This window comes from Panthera onca, chromosome A3 (genome assembly GCF_046562875.1).
Source record: "Panthera onca isolate mPanOnc1 chromosome A3, mPanOnc1 haplotype 2, whole genome shotgun sequence".
NCBI lineage: Eukaryota > Metazoa > Chordata > Mammalia > Carnivora > Felidae > Panthera > Panthera onca.
The window spans coordinates 60423255-60436761 of record NC_138341.1 but is presented as its reverse complement, the minus strand read 5'-3'; the positions used below and the strand labels follow the sequence as shown (position 1 = coordinate 60436761).

The 13507-nt window shown below is 39.7% G+C and overlaps 1 protein-coding gene across 1 annotated transcript in view; it reads left to right on the top strand.

Moving 5' to 3' along the window:
• The first annotated feature begins 7543 nt into the window (after positions 1 to 7543).
• COMMD1 (copper metabolism domain containing 1) overlaps positions 7544 to 13507 on the top strand; it is a 186657-nt gene continuing 180693 nt past the window's right edge. Inside the window, exon 1 of the mRNA XM_060604923.3 lies at positions 7544 to 7754. Within this exon, the coding sequence (XP_060460906.1) occupies positions 7578 to 7754 (177 nt within the window). The 5' untranslated portion in view covers positions 7544 to 7577. The remainder of the gene's footprint in view (positions 7755 to 13507) is intronic.

Here is a 13507-nt window from a genome sequence, read left to right as displayed (position 1 = left end):
CTGGCTGAAGTCGGACGCTTAACCGACTGCGCCACCCAGGCGCCCCGATGCTGACTTCTCTTTTAAAAGGACCAGACTCTTGGACACCCAGGTAGCTCAGTAGGTTAAGCCCCCCACTCTTGATTTCAGCTCTGGTCATGATCTCACCGGTAGTGTGTTCAAGCCGGGCATGGCATCTGGCTCTGTGCTGACTGTGGAGCCTGCTTGGGATTCTCTCTCTCTCTCTGCCCCTCCCCCATTCGTGCTGTCTCTCTCAAAATAAACTAAAAAAAAAAAAAAAAAAAAAAAATCCAGACTTTTTCCATGTAGCCATAAATGTCCTATGATTACTTGTTGAGACAACTGTTGTGTGGTGATGGAAATAGCATAAATTTGGGGATCTAAAATCCTGGCCTTGAGTTCTTCTACTCTGCTACTAATTGGTTATGTGATCTTAGGCAAGTCATTTGTTTTCTGGATCTCATTTTCCTCAGCTGTATAATAGGATTGAATTACATGATCTCTAAAGGGTTAAACTCTACCAATTTTATTAGTGTAAGGAGTAGACCTATTAGCTGTAATGGACAGAGCAGAATTTGGAAGATGCCATTACTAGCTTTTTGGGACAGTCTCCATGAGTAAGACAATTGCTTTGATTATCCTAAAGCTTTCAAGTTATAAATATTTTTTTTTCTTTTTCTGTAACAAATTGGAATTACTTAGCTCCCCCCTACCCCAGACTTATACAATAGATCAATGCTGAAGATTTGATTGCTTAAAAGTGTTGATGTACATTAATTCCTAATTAGAATTGGATTACAGTAAGTATTAAAATATGCAAACTTTTGTATCCTATGCAAAGCATTGTTAATAGCAAAGGATGAAAATATTGAAAAAAATCCTATCAGATCCAAGCAGACACAAAGTGTGAGAATGTTGACAATAGTAATAGCCTTATGGAGATTCTTTAATGATTTGTAAAGTAGATTTTATAAAATAGTAACACTTAGCCAATCATCCAGATGAGGATTGTCTTCTCTAGGATGGATACTGAACCACTCACTAAGCCCCTAGTAACAAGACTGAATGAGGCACTGGCAGGGTTTGGAAAAGGAGGGAAGGATGTGTATATATTCCCTCTTTCCACACAAAAGACAATGGTAAAAACTTCAGTGTGAAAACAATAGTTATTATGTATTATCTATTTTTCTTCTACCTTGCATTAGTTTATGTTATTGAGACCACAATTAAGCCCTATTTTCCTCAGCCATATTGCTCGCATCAAACTTTTTTTGTTTACCTTACAACATTACATGAAGCACAGGCCTGTTTTCCTTAAATATACTTTGATTTTCCTAATTTTTCCTGAAGGATTTCTAGTTCACATTTTTATCACTTTGTAAGCTTCCCAGTGAAAAAAATCCCTGTCTGAAAATGGGAAGAGGAAAAACCAAAAGGGGGTGCCTGGCAAACTTAGAAGCTTCATGACCTGTTGTAAGTAAACCAGATTTTCTGTTTAAAAATAGGAATGAACTAATGTTTAACTATTGTGGTATTATCAAGAGCTATAAATACTGCAAATTTGTGGGAAAAATAAATGATTGTTGTTTTGGGCATCAAGATGTCGGGCACAACACAAAACGGTACTTCCCATTGGAAAAAAAATTGAATCTGAATCTAATCAAGTTCCTAGATCTAATTTCTTTCTTTAAAAAATTTTTTATAATTTTTTTTCATGTTTTATTTATTTTTGAGAGAGAGAGAGAGAGGGAGACAACAGGTGGGGGAGGGGCAGAGAGCTAGGGGGACAGAGGGTTTGAAGCCCGCTCTGCTCCGACAGCAGTAAGCCCGATGCAGGACTCGAACTCAGGAACTGTGACATCATGCCCTGAGCCAAAATCCAGAGTCAGACATTTAACTGACTGAGCCACCCAGACACCTCCCTAGATCTAATTTCTAATTTACAGGTTAATAGAACATACAAGGATAGAATATAGTTTTTATTTTTATTTATTTTTTTAAGTTTATTTATTTGAGAGAGAGAGAAAGAGCACAAGGGAGGCAGAGAGAGAGAGAGGGAGAGAGAGAATCCCAAGAGGCTCCTCACTGTCAGCACAGAGCCTGATGCAGGGCTTGATCTCATGAACCATGAGATCATGATCTGAGATGAAATCAAGAGTTGGTAGCTCAACCAACTGAGCCAACCAGGTGCCCCAGAATATAGTTTTTAAAAATGATACCATGAGGATACAATCAATAAAATATAGAATGTGGGAAACTCTTCAGGAAAAATGACCTGCAAATAAATTGCAAGAAAAGAAAATAACCATGAAGATGGAAGGGGAATGTATAGATTAAAAGAGACTTCAGATAAATAAAGAAGGGGGCACAAGGATGGCTCAGTCTGGGGAGTGTGTGGCACTTGATCTGGGGGTTCTGAGTTTGAGCTGCGTGTTGGGTGCAATGAATGCTTAAATAAGTAAATAAACTTAAAAAATTAAAAATATGATACAAGCAATATGGCTTAGTAAAATAGGGCTTAACCATGGTCTCAGTAACAAACTAGTGCAAAGGAGAAGAGAACTAATTGTTGCTTGCTGGCTAGTCAATACTTAAATACTCAGACAGTTAAAAAATATGAAGTTTGTGAGACAGAAGTTTGAATATGGATTTATAGTTAACAACTACTAAGAAAGTTATATTCTTATGTGGAATAATTGTGGTTTTTTTAAGTGTCTCTTTTAGAGAAGCATACTGAAATATTTACCAATAAAGAGTTATATCTGGGATTTTTCAAAATAGTAAGGGGGAAGTAAATGAGAATAGAGTTGGAACAAGATAGGCAATGTGTTGGTATTTGTTGAAACGGTGATGGGGACATGATGGGAACCATTTGTGAGGTTGGGCTCTGTGCTGGGAGCTCAGAGCTCGGAGCCTGGAGCCTGCTTTGGATTCTGTGTCTTCCTCTTTCTCTGCCCCTCCCCTCCCTTCCTCTCTCTCTCCTTCAAAAATAATAAATAAACATTAAAAAAATAAAAAGAGAGAGAGAGAGAGGGAGAATGAGAATCCCAAGCAAGCTCCATGCTGTCAGTGCAAAGCCTGATGTGGGGCCCAGACTTACAAACTGTGAGATCATGACCTGAGCCCAAATCAAGAGTCAGATACTTAACTGACTGAGCCACCCAGACACTCCTGAATTAAAATATTTCAAAATGCAGAATGAGAGTTTTATTCTGTGGCAATCTCATTCCAAATGCTTGCTATGATAGTTATTTTGATTCACACAACTCATTTAAATTTTTTTCTTTTATTTTTTATTTGAGAGAGAGAGTGCATGAGCAGGGGAGAGGGGCAGAAGGAAAGAGAGAGAATCTCAAGAAGGCTCAATGCTCAGTGTGGAGCCTGATCCCACCACCCTGGGATCATGACCTGAGCCAAAACCAAGAGTTGTATGCTCAATCAACTGAGACACCCAGGTGCCCCCAAACTAACTTATTTATTTATTTATTTATTTATTTATTTATTTATTTATTTATTTGAGAGAGAGAGAGAGAGAGAGAGAGAGGGAGAGAGAGAGAGAGAGAGAAGGCCAGTAAGGGATAGGGGCAGTGAGAGAGAGAGAGGGAATCTTAAGCAGGTTCCATTCACAGTATGGATCCCATGACCCTGGGATCATGACCTGAGTAAAATCAAGAATCAGACACTCAACTGACTGAACCACCCAGGTGCCACTTGATTCATAAAGCTCATTGAAGGATATAAGGACACACAAGCTATGTGGAGGATTAGCACATGAATAAATTGAGCCCCTGTATGCTCCAGACCATCATCTACAACTCAGTCACCTAAATCAGAAACTGGGAATCATTCCTTTCATTTTTTCCTCTCTTCCCTCATGCAAAGCCTACAAATTTTACCTTCTTTGAATCAAGAATCTTTCTTATATTCTCTATCCTAAGTGTCACTGCCTTAGATCAGACCCATATCAACATCTATTTGCTTACTATGATACTGTAGCCTTGGCCTTCCTTGCTCCTTCAGTTTATTTGCCACACTGTCACATAGAGGAATCTTTTAAAAATGCAAATCTGGGGATGCTTGGGTGACTTAGTGGATTGAGTGTCTGACTCTTGACCTCAGCTCAGGTCATGATCTCATGGTTTGTGAGTTCGAGTCTGTGTTGGGCTCTGTGCTGACAGCATGGAGCCTGCTTGGGATTCTGTCTCTCTCTTTCTCTCTCAAAAATAAATAAATAAACATTAAAAAAAAAAAACAAACCCGGCAAATCTGATCTTCCTATTACTCCTTTGCTTACAACTGTTCAGTTATCCTCAATGACCGAGTATAAAAGTCAGCATTATGTGTAAACTTTCCATCTCTGTGACACAGGCTGTTTATCTTTCCAGATTTATTACCATAGGTTCCTCATTCTACTCTTGTTACTCTAGAAGAGGAAAAATATCTTTTTCCTTCTGCCCTTCTAGCTCCTTGGCTGGGGCTCTGTAACAAAAGATAGATTAACAAGAGAAAAGCATACACATTTATTTAATATGTTTCATGTGGCATGGAAACTTGATAAGGAAATGAAGACCTGAAGAAGTGGTTAAACCTGAGTATTTTTATGCTAGATTTGATGAAGAATGGAAAGTTGTGGGAAAAAATGTGATACGACAAAAAGGTATGAGCTAAGGGTTGTAAACTGGGAAAACTCAGCAAACCTGTTTGTTCAGAGTCCCCTTGGCACCCCTCCATCTTTGGAGATAATAATGCTCTGGGTATAGAGAGGGCAACTCTCACATGAGAGTCTTCTGACCTGCTTCACAAGAGAAGGGGGGAGATCAGGGAGTCCTTCCTGTACCTGTTATATCCAAGTTTTGTTTCTCACGTTTCTTCAAATATTCAATATGCCAAAGTTCCATATTTTGGGGTAGAATATCTTGAACCCTATTGTTGCACTATGGGGTTCATAGTGTACCTCAAAACACCACTCTGTTTCATGTCTCCATACATAGGAACATGCTGTTTCCCCTGCAACATGTCTGGCTTTTTGTTGGTTTGCAGCCTTTGGAGCTTCCTGGGTGAAATCTCAAACCAGGTCCCATACATGGAGGGCAGGAGAGACTGAATAAAAAGGCAGACCACTCAAAACTGGTAGGTGGCAGTTTTAATAAGCAAGGGAACTTACTTATGAGGCTTGTCTTGGATGACTGCAAGATAAGCAGATCTCTGCATGAATAATTTAAAGTTTATATAGAGGCCTTAATTGGGCTCAGTCACATATACCATCCAGATGGTCTGAACAACACCTTACTCTCTATAGACTATGTCCTTGGAATAGCTCCCCCTGTGGGAACTGGCAGAATGTACATTCCAAGGACAGGGGAGTGGGTGAGGAGACTCTCATATTCCAGGTCCAGCTCGTGGGTCAACTAGTATCATGTCCTCTTGATTAGCTTCTTTAACACTATTTACCATTAAGCCATTCCTTGATCTACACAAGCTGAGTTAATCAATCTTCTTTTTTCTACTACCAAATCTGATAGTTATTTCTAGGTACTGAGTAGTAGCAACCCTTAGTTCATTGTATTTTAATCATTTGTTTAAGTAGAGGGGTAAAAAAATAATTTTCCCTTTATTATTGTAAGTTCTTATCTGGGACCCCTAAAACAAAAGACAGATTAATGAGAAAAACAAAACAAGTTTATTAACATGTATCCCTAATGTATACATGTGAGATACCCAGGGAAAAATGAGTAACTCAAAGTGATGGCTTAGAACTCCAATTTATATACCATCTTCAACTAAAGACAAAAGAAAGAAAGTTGTAAGGAAGGCCTGTTATGGGCAGATGTCCAGGAAAAGCACGGGAAAGAAGAGTAAGATTTGTTAGCCAGTTTTAATTCCATGCCTTCTTCATTAGTAAAGCCTACAGTTGTCTCCTGCAATTAACTTTTGTCTTTCCTGGTAGACAGAGGTGGGACACCTTTGAAAATTTACATCCTTCTTTTAGGCAAATAGGGCCAGAAGCTTTTCTTATATCTGTTTCTTCTCACTGCCTTTAGCTCAATATAATCCTTATGCCAAAATGGCATATTTTAGGGTGGCATATTCTGCTCCCCTTCATTTATATATCATCTTCCCTTACCAGAATGTAAGATTTTAGGATACATTCATTTTTGTATCCCCTAAAGCCTAGCAGAATGACTGGCACAAAACTCTCCACTAATAGCTGTTGAGTGGCTGGCTGATCGGAGAGTGAATGGTAATTAAAGTGAATTTGAAAAGGTGGAGTAGAGACAGAGAACAGGAAGAGTTTATTGCAAAACTTTGGGGCCCTTGTGTTTGCCCTTTATTTCAGTCCACATTTCTTATTTTAACACTTTTAGAGATGGAAAATCTTAAAAAAAAACACCTATTTCTTGCCTGAGATCAAAAGTCTGTGAGCCATAAAAGGAGTAGTGTAAGAGGAGAAGTGACCAGTTGCTTAATGGAACTTAGAATGTAAACCTATTTGGTCATAATGAAAAGGAAACCTGTTTTCTGGGAAGGCTATCTTAGGTTTTCATATTTTCCATTTGAGCCAGGGCTTTAGAGTCTTTTCTTTTGCTGTTGCCTTGCCTTAGGCAATTCTTTCTTTCTTTCTTTCTTTCTTTCTTTCTTTCTTTCTTTCTTTCTTTCTTTCTTTCTAAGAGCAAGAGAGAACAAGCGGGGGAGAGGGGCAGAGGTGGAGAGCAAGAGCGAGGGAGAGGGAGAGAATCTTAAGCAGGTTCCATGCTTGGCCTGGTGTCATATCCGGGGCTCAATCCAATGAACCTGGGATCATGACCTGAGCTGAAATCGAGTTCAGGGTGCTCAACTGACTGAGCCACCCAGGTGCCCCTCACTTAACATGTTTTTATGATTCATGGATGTTGTAGCATGTATCAGTACCTCATTCCTTCTCATGGGTGAATAATATATTGGTTTTTTGAAACTATATGGGTACAAAATTATATAACCTATGCATTTCATTTCAGGATTGTAAAGAAGGTGTTAACAGAATGTTATAAAAAGGAGCTTCGGAGCTGAGCCGCTGATCTAGCTGGAAACACAAGACACACGCATATATATAAAGGCAAATAACAATCCTAGAAAACACATTATGTTATTAGGCGTTAGTTAAATTTTCTTGGACAAAAGGTGGACAGGTAATGATCAGGCAGAGATTACATCTGAGTGATAGATCCTATTCAGTTAGTGGATTGGCAAGGCCTGGGGTGAGATGCAGCCTTTCCAAAGTTAAACTACCACCTTCATTCATAGAATAGTTCCCCATGTCAGGTGGTCTTCACCCAGTGATCTTTCCTTTCAGTAGGCCCTGAAGTAATGAAGGGAATCAGCGGAAGTAAAGTGATTCTTCTGGAACTTTATGGATAGCTCCACGGTGGCAGTCCTAGGCGATGGGTTTTGCAGAGCAAATCTGTTGGCTACCAATACCGACCGCTGGCGGAATTTCGCCCTCATTCGTCCCGCGCGCCTTTGCCTAGGCTATTTAGGCCCATCCCGGGTGCCGTAGCGAGGCTGCGCTCAGCTGCTGGGGGGCGGGCCCGCAGCTGACCATGGCGGGCGAGCTTGAGGGTTCCAAGCCTCTGAGCGGGCTGCTGAGCGGCCTGGCCCAGGAAGCTTTCCACGGGCATCAAGGCATCACAGAAGAGCTGCTGCGGAGCCAGCTCTATCCAGACGTGTCACTGGAGGAGTTCCGCCCCTTTCTGGCTAAGATGAGAGGGATTCTTAAGGTATCGATCCTCCCTGCCGCGGTCACGGAACCCAGCTCCTTCCCTTCCATCCTCAGATTGGTTCCCCAGAAGTTGAAAAGGCTTTCCTTCTGACACCTCCACTCCGAGGGCTCTACGTTATGTTCCTTCAGATACGAGGCGCTTGCCCTGTCGCCCCTTCTCACTTTCTCAGGGGTGACCCTTTTCTGCTCAAGCTCCCAGCCTCGCAGCAGTGTTGACCAACACGCACCGAAGAGGACGCTGGGCTTTTCCCTCAACTTTTCCTCTGTAGTTGTGTGGGCAACAATTTCGAGTTGCCTCGGCTGATCTGTGCGCTCCAGATTAAAATTAAAAATTAAAGAACTGCTAAATCAGCTTTCCCGGGTTGTGGAAGTGGGGAGTGTTTAAGTGAGCCACTGTATGCTGGGATAGGGGGTGAATTGGCTGGAGCGAACCCCTGTGAACTAGTGCACTGTATGGTTAAGAGAGCACATTGACCAGCTTGAAGTCAAAGTGTAAGTCAACCTGTCCGATAGAAATGTAATGAAAGCTAAATATATAATTTAAAAATTTCTAAAAGCAACATTAAAAAAGTAAAAAGAAACAGATGAAATCAATTTTATTTCATTTGACTCAGTATATCCATAGTATGATCTTTTTGTGTAATCGATACACAAAATGTTAATATGGTATTTTATTTTTTCACCAAGTCTTTGAAATATTATGTGTATTTTACACTGAAAGCACATATCAATTCGTACTACCCAGATTTCAAGCGACCAGTGGTTACATATAGCCACTATATTGAACAGCACTGGTTTAGACTGAGAACTAGTCATAGGAATGAATCCAGTGCCAAAATATACTCGAGAGATAGGCAATAAAAATGATTTTAGATTTTTGTGGGCTTCCTATGTGTTAGAAACTGTCCTAGGTGGACACTCATTTTAAAGAATAGGAAACAGGCTCAGGGAGTCTAAGTCTAGTTGGTCTAAAATCGCACTTTGATTAAAGGCAATGTTGAAATTTCAGCTGTTTTTGCATCAGTTTGTTTCAAAACTGCTTAGACTTTAAAAAGGCAGTTGTGTTTTTCTTTTTTTAACTGCTTTTGCGTATAGGATTTGAATCCAGAAAAAAAAAAACCAATTATTTCACAAAAAGTACACACATTGTCGCATGGAAATATTAGGAGTGATATCTCAGGTGTGATCCTAGACATTCTGAGTAATTTTGTTTATTTTATTTTATTTATTAAAATTTTTTAAATGTTTATTTTTATTTTTGAGGGGGGGAGAGAATGCGAGTGGGGGAGGGGCAGAGAACGTGGGAGACACAGAATCCAAAGCAGGCTCCAGGCTCTGAGCTGTTAGTACAGAGCCTAATGCGGGGTTTGAACTCTCCAACCAAGAGATCATGACGTGAGCCAAAGTCTGACGCTCAACCAACTGAGCCACCCAGGTGCCCCTACTTTATTTTTTAAACATTTATTTATTTGTGTGAATGGGGGAGGGTCAGAGAGAGAGGGGGACACAGAATCCTCAGCAGGCTCCAGGCTCTGAGCTGTCAGCACAGAGCCTGACTCGAGGCTCCATCTCGGGAGTGGTGAGATCATGACCTGAGCTGAAGTCAGATGCCCAACAGACTGAGCCACCTAGGTTTCCTGTATTTTATTTTAAAAAATATTTTATTTTATTATTTTTTAAACATTTATTTATTGTTGAGAGACAGAGACAGAGCGCCAGCAGGGGAGGTGCAGAGAGAGAGGGACACAGAATCCAAAGCAGGCTCCAGGCTCTGAGCTGCCAGCACAGAGAGAGCTTGATGGGGGGCTTGAACCCAAGAATTGTGAGATCATGATCTGAGCAGAAGTCTGATGCTTAATTGACTGAGCCACCCAGGTGCCCCTAAAGATTTTATTTTTAAGTCATCTCTACACCCAATGTGGGGCTTGAACTCACAGCCTTAGATCAAGAGTTGCATGCTCTACTGACTAAGCCAGCCAGGAACCCCTATTCTGAGTAATTTTAGTTGATAACATAAACACTAATGAATGCCTTTTATTTGTATCAAATCTTATTCTCTGAGTGGGCAGAAAAGGTTTCCTAGAGAATTTGACTTCTTACCTGGGTTTTTAAGGTGTTTGCTAGGCCTGTGGGGGGGATGAGGATGATTGACTGTGGTCCAGGAAGTAAGAACAGCATGTGTGTAGCCAGTGTCTTAGGAGCTCCAAACATTGGGGGCTGCTGGTCTTTGGGTGGACAATATTTTGATTCTTTTGTTTGATTATGAGATACAAATTGCAGGATACCCAGAGAAGACACTGCCTAGAAACTGTCTTCCTTGTTTTCATTTAAATATATTGCTGAATAATATCCAGGTATTGCTCTCTCTCCTTTCAGTCCTCTGCCTGACGATGGAATACTTCAGTTTTCTGAGTAATTCTGCGCTGAAGAGCTAGCACGGCTCACTTAGTGGTGGGAGTAGAACAAGATTTGCCTTTGCTTTGCAACACAGCCTCGGTATAACTGATTGAGATAACCAGGGGAAAAGCATTTGATTGTTTGACTTAGAACTGAAACTATATGACATCTAGTTCTAGATGGCATCTAGTTCCAATATTCATTTACCTTTTTAAGCAACACTGAGGTATAAACATTTCTCTAATTCTTAGGAAAACATACGCAAACAAGATTTTTATTTTTATTATTTATTTATTTATTTTATTAAATGATTATTTATTTTGAGAGAGGGAAAGTGCACAAATTGGGGAGGGGCAGAGAGAGAGGGAGAGAGAATCCCAAACAGGCTCTGTGTTGTCAGCACAGAGCCAGATGCGGGGCTTGGTCCCAAGAACCATAAGATCATGACCTGAGCTGAAATCAAGACTGGGACGCCTTCAGTTAACCAACTGAACCACCCAGGAGTCCTGCAAACAAGATTTTTAAACAAAAGGCTTTGAGCATGACCTTCTGCAATAAAAGAGAATGTACACAAACAGTCATGATGCAAGGATGCTGCAGTATTTGGAAATAGGGGACTGAATAAACTGTGGACAGAAAGGGGTATTACAGGTTTCTTGGAGATGCCATTTTTGCTGCTCTTGAATAAAGTGTAGAATAGAGACTGAAGTGAGGGGCAGTGTATAGGGCATTCCAGGCATTCTAGGAGAATGTAGAGCAGGGTCAGGAAATGGTAAATAGTCCAATTTGACCATAGCATAGTGGTACCCAATATGGAGTATTGGTGGAGGAGCCAAGAAAAAAAATGAAGCAACCTTTTATTTCTTTATTCCTGTTAACCTTAATTCCTGCTCTTAAGCAAGGCATACTTTTTTTTTTTTTTTTACTGTGGCAAAATACTTATAAAATTTATCATCTTAACCATTTTAAAGTGTACAGTTCAGTGGTATTAAATACATTTATAATGTTGTGCATCCATCGCCACCATCCATATAAGTCTCTGGCAACCAGCATTCTACTCTCTATTTCTATGATTTTGACTACTCTGAGTATCTCGTGTAAGTAGAATCATACAGTATTCGTCTTTTTTGTGGCTGAATTAATGTTGCTCAGCATAATGTCATCAAGGTTCATGTTGCATATGGCAGGATTTCCTTTTAAAGGCTGAATAATATTCCATTGTACGTGTATATCACACTTGCTTTTTCCATTCATGTCCTTGGACACTTGGGGTGCTTCCATATTTTAACTATTGTGAATTATGCTGCTGTGAACACAGGAGTGCAGATATTTCTTTGAGACCCTGCTTTCAATTCTTTGGGATATATAGCCAGAGGTGGAATTGCTGGATAATATGGTAATTCTATATGTAATTTTTCTTTTTTCACAGTGGCTGTACCACTTTACATTCCCACCAACAGTACATAAGAGTTCTGACTTTCTGATTTCTTTATATCCTTGCCAACACTTGATAGTTTGTTGTTTTTGTTTTTGTTTTGTGATGCTAGCCATCCTAATGAGTTTGAAGTGGTCAAGGTATATACATTTTTACATATAGATGACAGAAGTCAAAACATTTTATTCTTTTGTCTTTGATTGAAACTCCACAGAGTTTCAGCTATCTTGAATTCAACATGCAGGCTAGAAGAGCATGCAGGCTAGAAGAGCAGAGAGGAAAATACTAAAAAAATGCAGGAGTCTAAGCAAAGAGAAACAAACTGAGGATAAAAGTGAGTAGTACCTCATCTCATTTGGTGCCATAGCTTTCAGTCATCTATAGAGAATCCAGTTCTGTGAAGAAAGTGAAAATGAAGATGGACAACAGAGGTTGGAGGAGAGAAAGGAAAGGATGCATAACTCCCTGCACGGTATAGGCAATGGGTATACATGTTAGACTCCTTATTGCCAGCTGCCTGCATTCATTCATAGGCTGTTTCAGATAACCTGAGCTGCACTCTTTCCCTTTAACCTTCACACTGTGCCCAGATGTAATGCAGTGATTGCTGGCATTTGTAGTGGTCTCTGTTTTCCACTTGGATGGAGCTTTCCTACCCTACTTGGCTGGGACATCGATCCTCTTGAGCATTACCTATTGCTCACAAAAGGGCAAACCTTCCTTCTGCTTATACATATATGAAGCTGGCCATTCATTTGCTCTAGCTTTATTTATGGTAGCTTCTGAGGAGCAGTGAAACCAGTGAATTGAGAGTGGTGTGTTTAATTAGGGAGATGACATTGTGTATAAATACTCTGCCATTTTAACCTATTTTTTGGTTTATATTTATAATTCAGTTTCTTCTAGATATGTATTTGCATATTCTCTATTTCTTGCTTCTGCTGTTAACCTTGCAGGGATGCTCCTTGTTCTAGTTTACTGGAATTCTAGAGGAAGATCTTAACTGAAGCTAGATCACTTTTTGTATACTTATGTTCTGTGTTCACTACTGCCCTCTGTTGGTGATAATTTTGTGTTCCCTCACTGAAATTTCATACTAAACAAAAAACAAATTTTATTAAATTTTTATCTTAATTCCAGTGTAGTTCACATGCAGTGTTACATATTAGTTTCAGGCGTGCAGTATAGTGATTCATCAATTTCATATATTACCCAGTGCTCATCATGACAAGTGCATTCCTTAATCCCCATCACCTGTTTCACCCATTCCCCACCTGCCTCCCTTCTGGTAACCATCAGTTTGTTCTTTATAGTTAAGAGTCTGTTTCTTGGTTTGTCTCTCTCTTTTTCTTTGCTCATTTGTTTTGTTTCTTAAATTCCACGTATGAGTGAAATCATGTGGTATTTGTCTTTCTCTGACTGACTTATTTTGCTTGGCATTATACTCTCTAGCTTCATCCAAACAAAAATTTTTAATGAGAATTCTGTTGGCTTTTATCTATTGTTGACATACTCCTATACAACAAAAGTCAAGTTACAGTCAAAAGTTAACTTATCTATTTCTCTTTTCTTCTATGATTTGAATTTAAAAATATGTTTAGGTCTTTTTTTCTTTTTTTTTTAAGTAGACTCTATGCCCATCCTGGGGCTTGAACTCCGTCCTGAGATCAAGAGTTACGTGCTCTGCACATTGAACCAGCCGGGCATACGGGTTTAGATCCTATTTTAGAAGTCTTGAAATGCAAGCAATAGCTTATGGATTAATAGCTACCAGTGATCCTTTTCCCCTTGCCAAGGTTTATTGAGATGTAATTGACAAGTAAACCAGTGATGCTTTTATTTTTTTTTATTTTTTTTTTTTTAAATTTTTTCCCAACGTTTTTTATTTATTTTTGGGACAGAGAGAGACAGAGCATGAA